Raw genomic sequence first — 21341 nt, forward strand, 5'->3', positions numbered from 1 at the left:
AGAATTAAAGGTAGCGTGCGGCTATTTACTGCCTGAGCCCTTACCGCCATCCATTGACCTAGCGGTAAGGGCTCATGCAGCGAGCGCCAATGTGGCCACACTGCCAATTATCGCTGGCAACACCCCCCCCCCCCCCCCCCGCAGTAGAAAACAGAAAAATATTTTAACCGCAGGACACAGCACGCACGCCAATTTTGACATTACCAATGGGTGGGTGCGTTACCCGAGCGTATTGTCGATTTGGTGCGCCCTAATGATGCTTTGTGAAAGGGCCCCGTTAAGTTAGCACCTCTCTCCAAAGACCCTTCACAAAGGCTCTTTTCCAACACATCGCATTTCTGCCTTGACTCTTATGTTTTGACTCTCAACATCATCGATTTAAAGCCAAAGCCATTTCTACTTTAATCATTTTCATTAGTCTTCCAAAGCAAGAGGAAGGCACTCATTTCGATGATTGTGTCATATCAGAGTGGCAACCTCAAATTAAGGATGTCAGGGTTAAACTTTAAAGAAAATCCATTTGGTTTCCAATGAGATCATTTTCTAGCAATCAAAATGCATAACTCTAGTAGCTGTACTGGTCTATGAGAAGAGTTTCAACTTTTGTAGATTATGAAATAAGTACATAAGTGTTGCCATACTGGGACAGACCAAAGGTCCATCAAGCCCAGCATCCTGTTTCCAACAGTGGCCAATCCAGGTCTCAAGTACCTGGCAGAAACCTAAATAGTACCAACATTCTATGTAGAACCCCAAAAAGTAGCAAGATTCTAGAATTCTAAAGAATAGCAACATTCCATGTAGAACCCCAGAGTAGCAAGATGCTAGAATTCTAAAGAATAACAAGATTCCATGCAGAATTTCAAAGTGTAGCAACATTCCATTTAGAACCCTGAAGAGTAGCAAGATTCCATTCAGAATCCCAAGTACATAAGTATATAAGTGTTGCCACACTGGGACAGACCAAAGGTCCATCAAGCCCAGCATCCTGTTTCCAACAGTGGCCAATCCAGGTCTCAAGTACCTGGCAGAAACCTAAATAGTACCAACATTCTATGTAGAACCCCAAAAAGTAGCAAGATTCTAGAATTCTAAAGAATAGCAACATTCCATGTAGAACCCCAGAGTAGCAAGATGCTAGAATTCTAAAGAATAACAAGATTCCATGCAGAATTTCAAAGTGTAGCAACATTCCATTTAGAACCCTAAAGAGTAGCAAGATTCCATTCAGAATCCCAAGTACATAAGTATATAAGTGTTGCCACACTGGGACAGACCAAAGGTCCATCAAGCCCAGCATCCTGTTTCCAACAGTGGCCAATCCAGGTCTCAAGTACCTGGCAGAAACCTAAATAGTACCAACATTCTATGTAGAACCCCAAAAAGTAGCAAGATTCTAGAATTCTAAAGAATAGCAACATTCCATGTAGAACCCCAGAGTAGCAAGATGCTAGAATTCTAAAGAATAACAAGATTCCATGCAGAATTTCAAAGTGTAGCAACATTCCATTCAGAATCCCAAGTACATAAGTGTTGCCATACTGGGACAGACCAAAGGTCCAACAAGCCCAGCATCCTGTTTCCAACAGTGGCCAGTCCAGGTCACAAATACCTGGAAAGGTCCCCAAAAATTACAAAACATTTTACACTGCTTATCCCAGAAATAAGCAGTGGATTTTACCCAAGTCCATTTCAATAAAGGTCTATGGACTTTCCCTTTAGGAAGCTGTCCAAACCTTTTTTTAAACCCCGCTAAGCTAACCGCCTTTACCACATTCTCTGGCAATGAATTGCAGAGTTTAATTACACGTTGAGTGAAGAAAAAGTTTCTCCGATTCATTTTAGGGAAGCAGCAACAACAACCACAAAAAAAAAAAGATGTGAAGAGGGGGTGTCCGTTATCTCAAAAGCTTATTCATATCTTAAGTGTAAGCAATGAAGGTAAAGCGACAGGAGGACATTCATTTTACTAGGGCTGCAAGAACTGAAGAAATTACGGTGAATTTCAAGAAGTCTACTTTTTTGTCCCTTCCTTGGCTCTAAAATTTGAATGGCAGGCAGTGTTCCCTCTATTTCCTCTAAGGTGAGCGCGCGAGCAATTGCTCATACAAATCAGGAGCGCTCACAAGATCAATGTGCGCTCACATCAGAGGGATGCGGGAACAAAACATTTTACTGTACTGTGGGAACGGTAAAATATTTTGTTCCCGCAGTAAAGAAATCCTTTCATCCCTTCCCGTCTTCCTCCCAGCAGGTCTCACTTACAGGATCCTGCAACCGGAGGCCGTCTCCATGGTTTTCCTCCTGCCGTGTTCCGCCCTCTACTGCAACTTCCTGTTTAGTGTCAAAACAGGAAACTGCAGTAGAGAGGGCGGGATGCAGCAGAAGGAAAACCATGGAGACGGCCTCCGACTGTGAATTGCTGCCGGCTGCCAGAACCCAAGGAGGATGGATAAAAACAGGAGACGGGCTGCTGCATCCATGTTGCCGGTGGCATTTTTATTTAATCTCACTTATATTTTTAAACATGCCAGCTTGCACAGCATATGGATGTAAACAGAGGAAATATTATATCATAAACATGCACTTAATATTGTTTATTACTACTGGTTGATATACAGCAGACGTTAACCAAGTCAACTTCATGCTTTCTAATATAATTTAACAGCATCTTCTCAGTCATTACCCAAATGTGATCACAATTATAATGTTAATTAATAAGCTTTGGATGTTACTGAATTCTATTATTCTGTATCACTATATTTTTTGGGGCACAGTCATCACAAGGACAAAATATACGAAAATCAGTGGACTGCATTAGGGGCTTACAGCCCATTTAGTTATGTTTAAACACATGAGAAATCTACACGAAAGAAAATATTTTTTGTATTATTTTGACTTATGAAAACCACTTGTCCCTGAAACATGCTCAAAACAGAATAATCCATTTCTATAAAAGAGATGAGGTGAAAATGTGATTCCATGTGCCCCAATGAAAGGAGAGTTTCATTTTACTTCCAGTCTTTTATAACACCAGGCTTCCCAAGGCAGATTACAACAGTTAAGTAAACAGGATATCCTCACTGAAATTTGGCCATGTATTACTGTTGGAAGCTGTTTTAGTGATATTCAGTTTTTATTTCATATCTACATATGGGAAGCTTTCGAATAAATTAAAAAGCTGTTGAATAAGTTAAAAAGAAATCTGTCCTCCACCTATCCAACTGGAACAGCTTTTGATTTTTTACAGCTCTTTTTTGGCTGTCAGGCCAGTGGCGTTCCTGGCCTGGATGGCACCCGGGTCGGAGAGCCGATGCGCCCCCCCCCCCCCCCCCGCCGCTAAATTACACCTCCCCCCCTCTCCGGCGAAATGACACCCCCCCCCGGGTGCACGCTGCTGGGGGGGGGTGCCGCGGAGCGCGCCCGCTCCGAGTTCGCTAAACTTCGCTTCGCTGCAGCTCCCTCTGCCCCGGATCAGGAAGTAACCTGTTCCGGGGCAGAGGGAGCTGCAGCGAACGAGAGACGAAGTTTAGCGAACTCGGAGCAGGTGCGCGCCGCAGCACCCCCCAGCGGCATGCACCCGGGGCGAACCGCCCCCACCCCCTAGGTACGCCACTGTGTCAGGCTATTTTCAGTGCTCACTTGAAAAAAAAACATTTTTATGCAGCAGGTCGCTCCTTAGAGGGAACATCGGTGGTAGGCTGTATTTCTGGCTATGTGTTGATTACTCTCCTTCAGCACCAAATCAAACTCGAGAACACTGGGCCCAATATTTAGTCGGCGGTGGGCAGCGCTTTTGTTGTCTGCCGAAGGGGTTAAACCCGTATATTCACCATAAAGAAAATGTTTCTCTCAATGTGGAAACTCAAACGTGTGAAACCATTCTTCCCAAGGGAAATATTTCGCAACCTGGTACAGTCAATGGTACTAAGCCACGTAGACTATTGTAACGGAATCTATGCGGGATGCAAAGAACAAATCATAAAGAAACTTCAAACCGCCCCAAACACAGCAGCAAGGCTTATATTTAGAAAAACGCGTTTTGACAGCGCCAAACCACTCCGAGAAAAACTGCACTGGCTTCCAATTAAGGAACGTATCGCATTCAAAATCTGCACGACAGTTCACAAAATCATCTAAGGCGAAGCCCCGGGATACATGACAGACCTCATCGACCTGCCAACCAGAAACACCATAAAATCAGCACGATCATACCTAAACCTCCACAACCCAAGCAGCGAAGGACTCAAATACAAACCTACTTATGCATCCAGCTTTTCCTACCTGAGCGCACAACTGTGGAAGGCACTACCAAAAACTGTAAAAACCGCACTTGACCACTTAAATTCCAGAAAGCACTAAAAACAGAACTGTTCAGAAGGGTAAACCCCCTAACTATATGAACAACTTGACAGACCTTCCAATTAGAAACAGATCAATGTCATCACGAACGTATCTCAATTTACACCTTCCCAACTGCAAAGGTATGAAATACAAAACCTACTATGCATCCAGTTTCTCCTTTTTGGGTAGTCAACTTTGGAATGCTCTACCAAGATCCATCCGAGCAATTAACGATTATTTACCTTTCAGGAAAAAACATTTTTCAGGAAAGTCCCATTGTTTCAAACAAGCTTACCCTAATGAACCCACTTAATTCCAGCAGCCCACCTACACCACTCCTGCTCTAACGATGACACTGACTCTGACACCAATTACTGTATACCTTTGACCTTATTTTCCATTCTCCTTATACTCTACCTCCAATCTTGTCTTCTCCATCCCTTTATACCATATCCCTCCCAATCCCCTTCCCCTCTTACCTATCCTATCCTTGTCCACCTCCCCATATTCCAATTCATATATTATTGGGAACTGTTGCCACTATGTTTTATCACAGTTTATAATATTCTTCTCACATGTCCTTTGTAATGTTTTTTTTTTACTATGTAAGTCGCATTGAGCCTGCCGTGTGTGGGAAAGCGCGGGGTACAAATGTAATAAATAAATAAATAAGCAGTCATGTATCTATTTTTGTAGCGCTGGACTGTACCCGGCGGTAATCGGGCAGTGCTGCTCACTGCCTGGCTACCGCTGAGTTAGCATGGGAGGCGGTGAGGGCTCCCCCCCCCCCAAAATGGTCGCGCGGAAAGTGCTTTACTTGCCTCCCGGCCATTTCCTGCGGGAAAGTGAGACCTTCTCTTTTACCAGCTGCTGTAAAAGGGGGCCTCAGCGCACATGTAAAACACGCGCAGACGCCAGCGCCGGCCCCCTTTTTCGCAGCTTGTTAAAAGGGGCCCTAGATTCAACCATCGGTGTTGCCCATATGCTGTGCCTGGAGCTGGGATGAAGGTAAGCAGCAAATATTCACTCAAAACACACACCTACACAAGGGCAGTAAATCCAGGGCTGCCGAGAGACTAGGCCAAGCCTGGGGCAAGGGCACCCCGCCCCCTTGCCGCTGCCGCCCCCCCGTCACTCCCCCCACCGCTGCAGTCCCCGGTCTCACCTGCCTGCCTCCACGGCTCCGAGCCCCCTGCATTCAAAGCGGCAGTCGCAGATCTCCTCTCTTTTGGCCTTCCCTCCCTGTGTCCCGCCCTTGTCTGATGTAAAGTCCGGTTTCCACGAGGGCGGGACACAGGGAGGGAAGGCCAGAAGAGAGGAGATCTGCGACTGCCGCTTCGAATGCAGGGGGCTCGGAGCCGTGGAGGCAAGCAGGTGAGATTGGGGACTGCAGCGCCGGCGGCCTGACCCCGGCGCTGGGCCCCCCTTGGAGGCCCGGGGAATTTTGTGCCCCCTGCCCCCCCCCCTCGGCGGCCCTGAGTAAATCAACGTAATCTAGACTTTGTGTCCTCATGACGAACATGAGAAAGGGCTGAACATCATGACACAGACAGAAAGACGTCTAACGCGTTTACCTCTGGTGCAATGTAGTCTGGAGTCCCACAGAAGGTCCGAGTTGTTACACTATCCACCATGTGTTCTTTGCACATCCCAAAATCCGCAATCTTTATGTGCCCTTCTGAATCCAACATCACATTATCCAACTTCAGATCTCTGGAAGAAAGAAGGGGTTGACATTCAAAGTGGCCTTCTTTCAGCTGAAAATGCAACCAAGGAAATAAAATAACAATGTTTTAAAAAAAATCCTTGAAGCTGGGCTGATGAGATAGTCCACCAGCCAAGTTCCATACAGGGGACCCAGCATGGATCTTTGAGTACGAATCCTGCTCTGGAAGACATCAATTAGGTAAACTTGAAAATGGCAAATTTAATCCTAATAATAGGACTAACATGAGACGATATCAGAAATATAAACATCACTGAAACAATCATGTAATAGAAATATGATAAATGTAAGAGTACAAATGAAACCATAACAGGCAGCATGGAAGAACATTTATATAGTTTATATATTATTTAGATTTTGCTCAGACCTTTTTCAGTGGTAGCTCAAGGTGAGTTACATTCAGGTACTCTGGATATTTCTCTGTCTCAGGAGGGCTCATGATCTAAATTTGTACCTGAGGCAATGGAGGGTTAAGTGACTTGCCCAAGATCACACCTCTGGATTGCAAGATCGGTGCTCTAACCACTAGGCCACTCCTCCACCCCAAAGAATCTTGTTACTCTTTGGGGTTCTACATGGAATGTTGCTACATTTTGAAATTCTGCATGGAATCTTGTTATTCTTTAGAATTCTAGAATCTTTATTTATTCAGATTTTGCTCACACCTTTTTCAGTAGTAGCTGAAGGTGAGTTACATTCAGGTACTCTGGATATTTCTTTGTCCCAGGAGGGCTCACAATCTAAGTTTGTACCTGAGGCAATGGAGGATTAAGTGACTTGCCCAAGATCACAAGGAGCAGCAGTGGGATTTGAACCGGCCACCTCTGGATTGCAAGACCAGTGCTCTAACCACTAGGCCACTCCTCCACATGCACAATATTTTGCAGATCACTGAGAATCAGACTACTGGGTATCCATGCAAGTAAAGAAACCTCTTTTTAGAAGTTACGTTCCGGAGGTTCAGTACCGTACCACATGCTTCACTTTTCTTAGGCTTTTTCTATAGTGATGGGGCAAAACTCTTTGGAAAAATCCATCCCAAACGTTTTCTGGGATGGTCTGAGCTCAGAGCTAAAAATTCAGAGGTAAAGCAAAACCAAGAGCAGCGTTCTCGTAAGCGCTCACTCAAGCAGAATCAATCCATACGCTGCTGTGGTGTGACTGGATGAAACTAATTCCACGGCATTCACCACAACCTTTGCATTACTGAAAAGCCGTGATGAACGCCACGGGGTCACATCCTGCTCTCTTTCAAACATAGACACACATGTATGTAAGGAATGGTGCTTAAGCCCCACATGATTCTTGCCTATTTAAAACAGAAAAGGGCCAGATTCTATATATGATGCTTAAAAAAAATCCATGTAGAAAACATTTTCACCTAAGCGTATTCTATAAGATTTAGGTATAGTATATAGAATACGCTCATTTGATATCCCAGCGCCTAAAACTAATCGCCTCCACTTACAAGAACGAAAATGTGGCATAAATCCCTCCGCGTATCTATAACAAGGCCCATAAATTTGGGAACGCCCATTTGCCCGCCCCTTTTGAAACTACGCGCTTTAGAGTTTAAGCGTGGTTCATTACAGAATACGCTTAGCGAGTTATGCACGTAAATTCTAATTCTTGCCGATTAGTGCTCATTATTGCTGCTTAAGTGTTGTTCAAAATTGCTGATTGGCTTGTTAAGCCAATTAAGTTACGTAGGTTGTTATGGAATCCGGCAGAATGTGCGTTACTAATGGTAGCTGCATTCAAACATTCTTCTGTGTGCATATTTTCATACACTGGTAGGCAGTATTCATGGATACCTTGAGACAGGTATACCAAATACTGTAGTTTTACGCATATGACACGCCAACGTGTATAATATGAATAAATTGTGAGTCAATGTAAAAATAAACTGGTATAACGTGGTCACGCATATAACACGCGCTATACCAGTTAATTTTTCTAAGATGCGCTGATTGCAAAACTAAGACTTTTTAAAAAATGTTTAAATGATTTTTATTGAAATTTCAGCATTAAATATCTGCTCAAAACATTGCACTGTATATATTCCACAAACAAACCATGCTGAATGCAAACACTTAACATTAATCAACATCCAAAAAATATTTTTAAACATTTTCTCCCCTATCCCTCCGATAACCCTCCCCCCTCCCCCCAATAGTTTATCTTGTTGAGCAGGGCAGACTGGATGGACTGTGCAGGTCTTTTTCTGCCGTCATCTACTATGTTACTAGACCTCCGACCATAGACTAGCCAGAGTACTATAGTCTCACTCCCCTCTTCCCCTGTTACCAACTCCCCCCCATCTATGCCTCGTAGGGTCTAGACTCTGATGACCCCCCTCCCCCCGGGGCGATGGACGAGAAGTCTCTTTAATCATTTTTATTGATGATTCTGCTTACAAGACATAACCACAAGATTCCAAACATAACCTTTAAATCTCATAACATGTCCTGTGGACAAATATTACCCATATGAACCAGTCTACTGCATTATCACCTTTCCACCTAGCTCCTCCCCCCCCCCTTCCCTACCCCTCCTTAACTTTCCCCTCCATACTTCAAGGAACCCCTTTACCCGAGTCCCTCTCTGACCCTCTTATACTATTCAAACTGTACTGATTACCAATTTAACTTATTATTCGTTCTAAGACATTTGTTTTTAAGAGCTTTTCTTTTTAGGCTTTTGCAGGCATTACGACTGAACAAAACCTGCAAAAAACCTAAAAAGAAAAAAAAAAAACCTTAAAAACAAATGCTCTAATTGTGCAATTAGCATCTGTTAGTGAAACAACATCAGTATAGTGCAACCACTAACACAGGGTCCCTTTCACCAAGCTGCGGCAAAAGGGGGTCTGTAATGGCGTCAGCGTGTGTTTTTGACGTGCGCCGAGGCCTGTTTTTACCGCAGCAGGTAAAAGGTAGGTCTTTGGGGTTTTTTTAAGAAATGGGAGGTTCTTTTTTTCTTGCATATCCATATACCGTATTTTTCAGACTATAAGACGCACTTTTTTCCCCCAAAATTTGGGAGGAAAATGGGGGGTGCGTCTTATAGTCCGAAGGTAGCGATTTCCCTCCCTCCCGCCCTCCCCCCGAGTTCGGGATCGCCCTCCCCCCAAGTTCGGGATCGCCCTCCCCCCGGCCCTGTCACCTCTTCTCCCCTACTCACGTCACGCGATCTTCCCTGGTGGTCTAGTGACGTCGGGGCAGGAAAGACCCTCCTCTTTCCTGCCCAGCGCGCTGCTCTCCATCCTCCTGTATGCAGCCTGACGGTCTCGGCGAGATTCAAAATGGCCGCCGAGACTTCAATTCTCGGCGGCCATTTTGAATCTCGCCGAGACCGTCAGGCAGCAATGCATACAGGAGGATGGAGAGCAGCGCGCTGGGCAGGAAAGAGGGGGCTCTTTCCTGCCCCGACGTCACTAGAACACCATGGAAGATCGCGTGACGTGAGTAGGGAGAAGTGGTGACAGGGCCGGGGGGAGGGCGATCCCGAACTCGGACAAGACACACCGGAGCACCTAGGTTTTAGAGGAGGGAAAAAGGAAAATTTTTTTTCCTATTTCCCTCCTCTAAAACCTAGGTGCGTCTTATGGTCTGGTGCGTCTTATAGTCCGAAAAATACGGTAAATGCATAGTAAAAATGGGTATGACTAAATATGTGTTTTATTCACCAGATCAATTAAAGTCATTTCTGGATATGAAGCAACTTAAATAACATATGTATGTATATATTGGGAGTATGCAGCGATTTTTCTATTTGTTTAAATAATAATTTCCGCATTGTAAACTTCTCTATTCATTTCACCCCCCCACCCACCCCCAACCTAGTGGTCTGAGAAAGCGAAATTTGTTTCCTTGTAAATTGTCAATCTTTAGCATTTTTTTTTTTTTACAATATGTTTGTTTAATATTTCCTGGCTGTATTTCACTAACAAGTTATGCTTGCTAATTATTTTGAAAAAAAAAAAAAAAAAATAATAATAAAAAAAGAAATGGTCGTGCGGCAAGTGAAGCCATTCTGTGGGAAGAACTTACTGGCGGTAACTGGGAAGTGCACGGCACTGCCCGATTACTGCTGGGTACACACCGGCACTACAAAAATATATTTTTGTAGCGCCAGATATGACGGCCCGCTGGGGGTGGTACTTCCTTTTTAGCCAGTGGTAAGCCCGCGCTGGGCTTACTGCCGCTTTGTGAAAGGGGCCCTAAGACATTTGTTTTTTAAGAGCGTTTCTTTTTAGGCTTTTGCAGGCATTATGACTGAACAAAACCTGCAAAAAACCTAAAAAGAAAAAAAAACCTTAAAAACAAATGCTCTAATTGTGCGGTTAGCATCTGTTAGTGAAATAACACTAGTATAGTGCACGGGGGGGGGGGGGGGGGGGGGGGGGGGTGCACAGCTTGTTACATTGCATATAACATGCGCATTATCCCCCGGATTCTATAAATTGTGCTGAGATTTCCGTGTGGAAATCAAAGTGTAATTTATAATAATACGCATAACTAATTAGTTAACAATCTAATCAGTGCTGTTAATTGGATGTTAGCAAGCAATTATCAGCACTAATTAGTACATACATAAGTAATGCCATACTGGGAAAAGACCAAGGGTCCATCGAGCCCAGCATCCTGTCCACGACAGCAGCCAATCCAGGCCAAGGGAACCTGGCGAGCTTCCCAAACATACAAACATTCTATACTTGTTATTCCTGGAATTGTGGATTTTCCCCAAGTCCATTTAGTAGAGGCTTATGGACTTGTTCTTTAGAAAACCGTCTAACCCCTTTTTAAACTCTGCTAAGCTAACCGCCTTCACCACGTTCTCCGGCAACGAATTCCAGAGTTTAATTATGCGTTGGGTGAAGAAAAATTTTCTCCAATTTGTTTTAAATGTACTACAGTGTAGTTTTATGGCATGCCCCCTAGTCCTAGTATTTTTGGAAATTGTGAACAGATGCTTCACATCCACCTGTTCCACTCCACTCATTATTTTATATACCTCTATCATGTCTCCCCTCAGCCATCTCTTCTCCAAGCTGAAAAGCCCTAGCCTCTCTTCTCTTTATTTCAATCAATTGGACCAGGTAACCATCCTTAATATCTAAGACATCATAGAACAATACTTAGCATACATTTATTTCTTATTCCACCTTCCCCTCAAGCCCAAGAAGGCTGCATTCCCCAGTCATATGCAAAGGAAACTCCAAAATTCAGGTCAGGTATTCAGCAGTCTACTGCATGTTAGATGCAATAAGGAGTTCTAAAATGGTTCCCAAGTCAGGGTAATTTTTTTTCCCTGGCATCTAGTCAAGGTTACTAATTTGCTGATGTTCCATCATTAACAGTATTATAATTTCTGACCTCCAGCGTGCATCCGAAGGTGGGTCTGCTGTCATATCTAGCACAGCAAGATACACTTCTTGCCTATCAACATCGCTCACTTTAAAATACCTTTCAGCCCCTTTGGAAGGGGATGGTGAATAGAAAAGACATTTAAAAAAGCTGTTAGGTTCCAGGAACCAACTGATCCTTCATAAACATATGATGTGGGAAGGAAGTCCAAAAATTGGACTGAGATTTACGCACACAACTCGCTAAGTGTATTCTGCAAGGTGGTGCACCTAGATTCTAAGTCGCATGGTTGAAAAGGGGGCGTGGCTACAGGCATTTCTACAATCTATGCGCATTATTACAGGATACACCCGCACTGTGCCTAACTTAGGCATCGGTATTTACGCTAAAACATGGTCTAAATGGACGCAACTAAATTTGGATGCGAGGAGAGTTGTTCGGCTTATTCTGTTCACTGCGCGGGACTTCAAGCTGATTCTATAAAATTTAGGCATACTTTAGAGACAATGCTAGGCGTATTTCTTTTCCGTGTGGATTTTTCAGGCGCCATATATAGAATCTAGCCCCATATGGGTAAAAATACAGTAATGTAACACTCACCTGTAAACAATCCCTTTTTTGTGCAGGAAGAATAAACCAATAGAAATCTCTGCTGCATAAAATCTGAAAAAGAAAAGGATTTCAGATTTGGTTTTTTTGATATGTAATTTTTTTTTTCTGATGATTAACACATCAAAACAATTCAGCCTACCAAAGAAATTTATAAAATGACATCAAAGTTCCGAGGCAGAAAACATTGCTCGTCATTCACGGTATAAATCTTGCTATATTCATAAATTCATTGTATTACTGTTCTAACATGAATCATGTATCTCCCCAAAATAGTGACAGAGTTAAAACATAAGTTCATAAGTATTGCCACACTGGGACAGACCAAAGGTCCATCAAGCCCAGTATCCTGTTTCCAACAGTGGCCAATCCAGGTCACAAATACCAGGCAAGATCTCAGAAAAAAATCAATACATTTTATGATGCTTATCCCAGATATAAGCAGTGGATTTTCCCAAGTCAATTTAATAATGGTCTATGGACTTTTCCTTTAGGAAGCTGTCCAGACCCTTTTAAAACCCTGCCAAGCTAACCGCCTTTACCACATTCTCTGGCAACGAATTCCAGAGTTTAATTACACGTTGAGTGAGGAAACATTTCTCCGATTCGTATTAAATTTACTACTTTGTAGCTTCATCGCATGCCCCCTAGTCCTAGTATTTTTCGAAAGAGTAAACAATCGATCATAGATAATGAAATCTGGTTCTTAAGTGCAACATACAGCTCCTGTTTTGGGGTTAGCTGAATTATACAATCAACCTGGTTCTTGTGCAGGCAATATACACACAGTCTGAAATCTTGAAAACTGGAACTGTCTGTGCCCTTTGAAGACCAGAGTTTGCATGAAGGGCAGTACTGCTTTTGAAGATCAATATGGTTTCTCAAGCAGTCAACCATCACTATTTGGATTTGATCACACCTTTTTCCATAGTAGCTCAGGGTGAGTTAAATTCAGGTACATTAGGTATTTTCCCTATGCTTGGGGGGCTCATAATCTAATTTTGTGCCTGAGGCAATGGCGGGGTAAAGTGACTTGCCCAAGATCACAAGGAATAGCAGTGGGATTTGAACCAGAAATCCATGGACATCAAGCCCAGTGCTCCAACCACTAGGCTACTCCTCCATGCCACAGTACAACACACTGCAGCACTGAAAATAGTCTTATAAACCTTGTCATGAAAAACGTGAATCTGGGTGGCGCCAGGGATCAGCAGAGTATAAGATAAAACTGAACCCTGTGATGTCAGACTCAGTGGGCTCAAGTTTGAAATTTAGCTCTTGCAATCTTTATAACAGAAAGGTAATATGTACGGCTGCAGATTTATTGCGTTCATAATGCCATCAACTCGCTAGAATTTTAACATGCATTACAAATTTTAACTCATGTTAACACCTGCATCGCCTGTCTCTCTTCCCCAGTTTCATTCCCCCCTCCCCTATCCGACGATCCAACATGGCCTCATCTTTCCCACTCAGCAGCACCATCCAAGCAGGCTGCCTCTATCTCCCTTTCCTTCCCACTCCTCCTTGTTTACTCACATTGCCGGGCTGCTGCTTCTCCTAGTCCGCATGGCTACGGGACTGCAGCAACAACAGGAAGCAGGCAGACACGGGGAGATTAACTTGTATGCGCTGCTATTGGCTATGCCAGTCCCAGAAACAAGAAGTGATATCCGAGTTTAAGGTCACTTCCTGTTTTCGGGACTGGCAAAGCCAGCGGCAGCGCAAACAAGGCAATCTCTGCCTACCTTCTATTGTTCTGCTGTCCTGCAGCTGTGCAAACCAGGAGATGCAGCAGCCTGGCCATGTGAGTAAACAAGGAGGGTGGGGAGGAAAGGAAGATGGACACAGCCATGCTTGGATGAGGATGGTGGTGGGAATTGGTGCTGGATGTTGGTACTGGGGAGAGGAGTAGAGATGGTGCTATACTGGATGGTTGGGGTGCGGGGGACAGACAGGGCCATGCTAGATGATGGTGGTAGGGACTGGGGAAGAGATAGGGCAATGCTGGTTGGTGGAGGAGATGAGAGGAGGGGAGATGGAATGATGCTGGATGGGGGGAAGAGACAGAGGGGGGGGGGGGGGATACAGGATGATGGTGGTAGTGGGGGAGATGGGGCGATACTGAATGGTGGGGGTGGGGGGAGGGAGAGAGAGAGAGATAAGCAGCTCTAGAATTTGGTAAATATAAGTATTATTGGATTTTGTATATCCCGAATCACATCAGCTATATACCATAATTCAGTGGCTTAAACGTGTTTGTGTTAAAGATATTTAAACATAAAAAAGGTGGGGGGTGGGGGGTTCAATAGCTAATGTCCAAAAACAGCTTATATGTTAATCACGATTAATCACAACCGTACTATGTGATTAATGACTATTAACATTTTTAATCTTCATGCAGCCCTAAGCACATTACCTCCGTTACAAATTATTCAGATCAACATTCAAAGGAGTTGTGCGTATGCTGGTCACTAAAACACATAATTCCTCCAGCTACCAATGTTCAATGCACCAGACAGATAGTGCAGGACGAAATGTCCTCTAACTGCTCCGGAAATATCTGTGTACCCCATAATCTTCTATATATATAAAAGGCACCGCCAACGTTTCATTGAAGCCTCAAGCCGGATGTTGAGGTGCCCGAGATATCCGATTTGGCCTGTTGCCTGTAGCTCCGGCCTCCGCCCTCGCGGGCGCGTCCTCTCCCGCCGTTGGCTGAGCCGCGCGATAGGCAGGTCCTCAATGGGCGAACCTCCCCTAGAAGACGTGGCGAAATACCGTCATTGGACGAGCCTTCTGGATGGACGACGATGCGGAGAGGATTACTTTTACACTGACAGCTCAGGCGATCCAACCCCGCCTCTCCCGATGATGTTGCCGGCGAGGCTGGGAAGGCAGAAGCCACAAGTCGCATGGACAGATGACGGCAGGGCAGGAAAGGAAGAAGGCACACAAAACCGCGACTGACGCAGGGGGAGGGGGGAGCACCACCACGGAAACAGGGGGAGGAGCAGGAGTACAAAAACAAACAAAACCTCGACGCGCGCACGGCAACCAGTAGGCCCTGCCCCCCTCCTCGGCGCATCGCCCACCACCTCCCCCCCCCCCAAGCACATACCTCCCAAACAATCGCCATACCGCTCATCAACAGTGCCCACAGAGAACACAGCTTGCCAGACAGCATGGAGGAACTGTCTGTGAAGGCAGGCAACCTACAGAGACACGCAGGAAATGACAGCCCATTGCCACAGAGCCTCACACAAACACTGCAGAATCATTTCTACACAGAACCCACGCACCTCTGTCTCACACAGAGGGAAACAGCAGGAAGCTATGTACAACATACAGAGGTATAGAAACTGTGACACCCTCCATCACGATAGCTCAGGGACCTCACGGCGCAGATGGCAAATAGCCTGGCACAGCCAGCCTCCCCGGAAAACCCCCTCAACTACAGAAACCAGGATCACATACGCACTTGCACACACTCATTCTCATCCACACACTCTCTCTGTCACACCCAAACTCGCACCCACACTCATTCTCTCTCACACACACACACACACACATTCACTCTCTCTCTCACACACAGTCACTCTCACATACACTCTCTCAAACATGCACACTCCCAGGAAAGCCTTGCTAGCGCCCGTTTCATTTCTGTCAGAAACGGGCCTTTTTTACTAGTTGTATATAACAAGGCAACTTTATTTAATGCATCACTTGGGCTGGAATTCTTTTTCCTGTTATATCAGGATGGAAAACAATTATTTTAAATTCTGTAAAAAGGTTAAGATCTTTTTGTTTGATAGGTACTAATTATATTAGTTTTATCTTTAGTTACTTTGCTTTTACTTTTGAGTACCCTCTTTTCATTATCTGTACATTGTTTTATGTTTTAATGGTTGTACCCTGTTGTAAATGCTTTGTACTAATTGTACACCACACTGAACCCATGATGGGGAATTAGCGGTTATTAAGAATCATATTTATATTGATCAGTGGCAGCAGAACACCCAAGCATTATTCTGTACGGGCTCATATTAAGTTTATGTTGAATTATTTCTTGATATACCACTATTGCTGAACACAGCTTCCTCTATAATATTAGCAAAATTCGCCCATTCCTTTCTGAACAGACCACCCGAACTCTCGTCCACTCACCTCTCGTCTTGACTATTGCAACCTTCTCCTCGCTGGCCTCCCACTTAGCCACCTATCCCCCCTTTAATCTGTACAAAACTCCGCCGCACGTCTTATCTACCGCGTGAACCGATACTCTCATATCACCCCTCTCCTCAAGTCGCTTCACTGGCTCCCGATCCACTACCGTATACAATTCAAGCTTCTCCTATTGACCTTCAAGTGCACTCAATCTGCAGCCCCCCCATTACCTCTCTACCCTCCTCTCCCCGTATGTTCCCACCCGTAACCTCCGCACTCAGGACAAATCACTCCTATCTGTACCCTTCTCCACCACCGCTAACTCCAGACTCCGCCCCTTCTGCCTCGCCTCACCTTATGCCTGGAACAGACTTCCTGAGCCCATACGCCATGCGCCCTCCCTGCCCATTTTTAAGTCCTTACTCAAGGCCCATCTCTTCTCCCTTGCTTTTGGCGCCTAACCACCTTCCCCATGCCAGATACCTACACTGACTACATAGCTTATTACCTTTAGATTGTAAGCTCTCTTGAGCAGGGACTGTCCTTCCCCTTGTCTAAACTTGTACAGCGCTGCGTAACCCTGGCAGCGCTATAGAAATGCTAAGTAGTAGTAGTAGTAGTAGTATTGCTGAACACAGGTAAAAGCAGTTAGTGGCATAACATGTAAATGCAAAGGGGCCTTCACGTGGATGGGGCTTCCACTTATGCACACCACTTACATATTACAGTAATTTACACGCTCCCTTGCTGCCCACAGTTACATCACATCAAAGGCTGGTGTAACCGCCAGTGCCTAACTATTATGCCTGCCGATACTGGGTTCTGCTCGTATTCTATAATGGAATCGAAGTGCCCAGATGGCATTCTAGAACTGGTTCTCATTGCGTGATATCAGGGTGCGTAGAAGGAGGCCTGTAATGTGCCTGGCTGGAGTTTGGCCAGACTGAGGACGGACCAGAAAGCAAAGTTTTTTCTTACCGGGATCTAGTTCTTTTCTTCGTCGGTGTTGTATCAGGTCCCTTAAGTAGCAGCATTGTACTGTGTGATATGCTATCGCATGGCATCGAGAGGCATGGAAGTGAAGCGGTAATCATCATTCTACGCACGTAGACGATTACCACACGGTTAACACATGAGACCTTACCGCTAAGTCAATGGCTGGCGGTAAGGTCTCAGACCCAAATTGGACATGCGCCAATTTTTATTTTGACACATCCATTTTTGGCAAAAAAAATTTTAAAAGGCCTTTTTTTACAAGCGTGTTGAAAAAATGGATCTGTGTGCGTGCCCAAAACACGCGCCTACACTAGCACAGCCCATTTTTCGGCGCACCTTAGTAAAAGGGCCCCCGAGTCTCAACCGCTCTTGTGGACAGCAATTGCTCTTCATCCGATCTTGCAAGGAACGCTTTATGGTCCTGTCACTGAATTCATACAATGCAGCCTAATAAAAGTAAGGCTGTGATTTTGTAACCCCCTCCCACTGGAACAGTGAATTGGCCTCTGAATGTACTTCTCTTCCCCTTTGGAAGGCATCAGGAGGTCAGTTCCTCACAGGAAGCTGAACAGAGCATCTATAGCACCCGGGTAGCAAAGGAGTGAGCACTCCTGTTCAAAGAAAACATGATATCATAAGTAATAATTCTCAATCTCTGGCTGACCCCCTGCAACCGCTGTAAAATGTGCAGGAACAAATTTACAGAGCAAATGCAATTCATCCAGGTGCAAAATGAGATCAAAGAGCAGGCTGGCTGCCGATGAGCCACACAGATCACACCTCTCCCCCTCCCTGCAAACACATGGCAGACAACACAATCCACACCTTCATTTGCAACTTTTAACAACCTTTGTTCCTTTATATCTATCAAAGGATAAATTAACTTCAGTGAACTCAAAACAGCTGCCTGATGCTAAAAATCATCACAGGTAGGGGCAACTGAGTAGAATGGGTAAGCCAAATGGATCGTATCTACTGCCATCCTCTGTAGTCTGGACAACAGTACAGTGTCATTAACTAAGATATCTACTTAATGTCAATGTTACTATTATCGGAGGAAAAGCCTCAAACAAATAATGGGAGACTCCTTTGTTAATTCATCAATCAAGGAAGGCCCATACATTCATCACTGGCACAAAAACCTCCTGTCTTTAATACTCTTGAATGTTTGTATATACTTTTTCAAGTGGCTCTTACACCGAAATATGAAAAGAAACTTATCTTTCCAGCTATCCAGTCTTCTGCTTAATCTCTTCCCACAAACCACGGCCCAACTTTGGCCACGGCTTCGACTCCTGCATCAGGGTCCGTGGTATACATCGGCTGGAATTTTCATAGCTAGATCCTTCCAGCCGATGTATACCACGGACCCTGATGCAGGAGTCAAAACCTTGGCCAAACACTCAAGAGTATTAAAGACAGTAGGTTTTTGTGCCAGTGATGAATGTTATGGGCCTCTCTTAAGTCGATTGATGAATTAACAAAGGAGTCTCCCATCATTTGTTTGAGGCTTTTCCTCCGATAATAGTAACATCGACAATAAGTAGATATCTTAGTTAATGATCTGTTTATGAACCAAGTCATATTCTACTAGCTCTAGTTATTGATTGACAACAGTACAGTGTAACATGGTTGTCTAAACTACTGATTGTACTCACACTGCTTGTGGTTCCTTGAATTTTCCCACTTGCTGAATGTGATACATGAGGTCCCCACCATTTACATACTCCATGACAAAATACAGACGATCCTAGGATACAGGATTAACACAGTTAACGCAAATGGCTTTAACACAGTGAAAGGTGCTTGAAGAGTTAACTGATGTGTACTTAGGCTAACTTCACTTAAGAAGGTCTTAAATCCCTGGGGCTGTCTAGGCTCAGAGAAGAGAATAAAATGACACTAAATTAGCTAGATCAATGGCCACTGTGAGGTTGCATTTACTTTGAGTGCTTTTCTCAATGATATAAATCACATGTGCTAGGAAAACTGATGTAAGCCTCCACATGGGAAAGGCCATTAACCAAGGCTCAGCCTGCTTCTGATCATCTGAAACCCTCTGCAAGCACTATATAAAGAGCTCTCTAATTAGAATCTAGCTGTCTGCTATTTGCCTGTTCTCCAAATTTCAGATTTTATAAGAGTTCATATATCTTATTCAGGCTACGTTTTATTGGCCTTCTTTTCCTCTTTTTAAAATTTGGGGTAGAAAGTAATGACACTTCATTTAAGAGTTTTCTTTTACCTTTCAGTGGTTACCCTTAATTGAAATTCTTTTGTTTGATTACTATGGGCTTGATATTCAAAGGATTTATGCTTCTAACTGAGTTATGCTCATAAATTGAGCCTGCCATGAGTGGGAAAAGCACAGGGTACAAATGTAACAAAAAAAAAAAAAAAAAATTGACAAAAAATTCAGTAGGGCTGAGAGCATAAATTTGTACTCAAAATTTCAACAAACTCTTAAATTTGGGAGCATAAAGAGTGAGTGAGTGCAGTGGCGTTCCTAGAAGGGCTGACACCCAGGGCAGCTCGTCGATGCGCCCCGCCCCCCCGGTGCAGCCCCCCCCCCCGGCGAAAGGACACCCCCCACCCCAGCGAAAGAACCCCCCCCCCCACTGGGTGCATGCCACTGGGGGGGGGGGGGTGCCACGCACCGGTCACTGTTGTTCGTTCCGGGGCACAGGGAGCATGGAAACGAACAACGTTGACTGGCGCGCGGCACCCCCGCAGCAGTGTGCACCCGGGGCGGACCGCCCCCACCTTGGTACACCACTGAGTGAATGTGTGTCGGGGAGGGAGGGACATGGGTGGAAGTTAGGAGCTAAGCACTAGCCTCAGAAACCCAGGCAAATGAATGTCAGACCTAAATATATGAGAATCATTTTTAAGCTCCTAAATTAAGATGAATTTTCAGATGAAAAGTTATGCTCCTAAGGGGCTCTTTTATCAAACAGCGGTAAGCCCGTGCAGACTTACCGCGCAGCAATCTGGAATATCGCCGGTCCAGTGCATGTCATTTCCGGAACTAGGGAAAATAGGTCCTCATTTTTTTTTTTTTTTACCATTCCCCGGTTACCGCTGGGTTAGCGCGGGAGCTCTGACCACCACCTCAATGGGTGGTGATAAGTGCTCCCCACTGCATGGCCATGCGGTAAGTGCAATCTTACCGCATGGCCATTTCTTTTTTGGCCTTTTTACCCGCTGCGGTAAAAAGGGCCTCAGCTTGTGGCTAAAACAGCCTCCACCACTAGTGCATGGCCCTTTTTACTGCTTAAATTTGACTGAAAATAGGGTACATATTTAGGAGACTGACTTAGGAGCTCAGCATTTTCCAAATATTGGGTCTTGTCTGTTTGGACTTTTGACTAGAGGTGTGGTAGCCGTGTTAGTCCACTTTTAAAGGTAATCAATAGAAATGAAACAAAATAAAACACGGAAAAGAAAATAAGATGATATCTTTTTTATTGGACATAACTTAATACATTTCTTGATTAGCTTTCAAAGGTTGCTCTTCTTTGTCAGATCGGAAATAAGCAAGTGTTGGTAGATGACACTATACAGTGGGGGAAATAAGTATTTGATCCCTTGCTGATTTTGTAAGTTTGCCCACTGACAAAGACATGAGCAGCCCATAATTGAAGGGTAGGTTATTGGTAACAGTGAGAGATAGCACATCACAAATTAAATCCGGAAAATCACATTGTGGAAAGTATATGAATTTATTTGCATTCTGCAGAGGGAAATAAGTATTTGATCCCTCTGGCAAACAAGACCTAATACTTGGTGGCAAAACCCTTGTTGGCAAGCACAGCGGTCAGACGTCTTCTGTAGTTGATGATGAGGTTTGCACACATGTCAGGAGGAATTTTGGTCCACTCCTCTTTGCAGATCATCTCTAAATCATTAAGAGTTCTGGGCTGTCGCTTGGCAACTCGCAGCTTCAGCTCCCTCCATAAGTTTTCAATGGGATTAAGGTCTGGTGACTGGCTAGGCCACTCCATGACCCTAATGTGCTTCTTCCTGAGCCACTCCATTGTTGCCTTGGCTGTATGTTTTGGGTCATTGTCGTGCTGGAAGACCCAGCCACGACCCATTTTTAAGGCCCTGGTGGAGGGAAGGAGGTTGTC

At 44.5% G+C, this 21341-nt stretch overlaps 1 protein-coding gene across 2 annotated transcripts in view; it reads right to left on the minus strand.

The window, feature by feature from the left end:
- PRKCA (protein kinase C alpha) overlaps positions 1-21341 on the minus strand; it is a 611673-nt gene that overhangs the window by 45534 nt on the left and 544798 nt on the right. For both annotated transcript variants that reach the window (XM_030208456.1, XM_030208455.1), the window contains 3 exons: positions 18870-18961; positions 12040-12102; positions 5919-6057 (listed from right to left, as the gene is read on the minus strand). In XM_030208456.1, coding sequence (XP_030064316.1) covers positions 5919-6057; positions 12040-12102; positions 18870-18961 — 294 coding nt within the window. The remainder of the gene's footprint in view (positions 1-5918; positions 6058-12039; positions 12103-18869; positions 18962-21341) is intronic.

The sequence above is a fragment of the Microcaecilia unicolor genome, chromosome 6, assembly GCF_901765095.1.
Source record: "Microcaecilia unicolor chromosome 6, aMicUni1.1, whole genome shotgun sequence".
Lineage (NCBI taxonomy): Eukaryota > Metazoa > Chordata > Amphibia > Gymnophiona > Siphonopidae > Microcaecilia > Microcaecilia unicolor.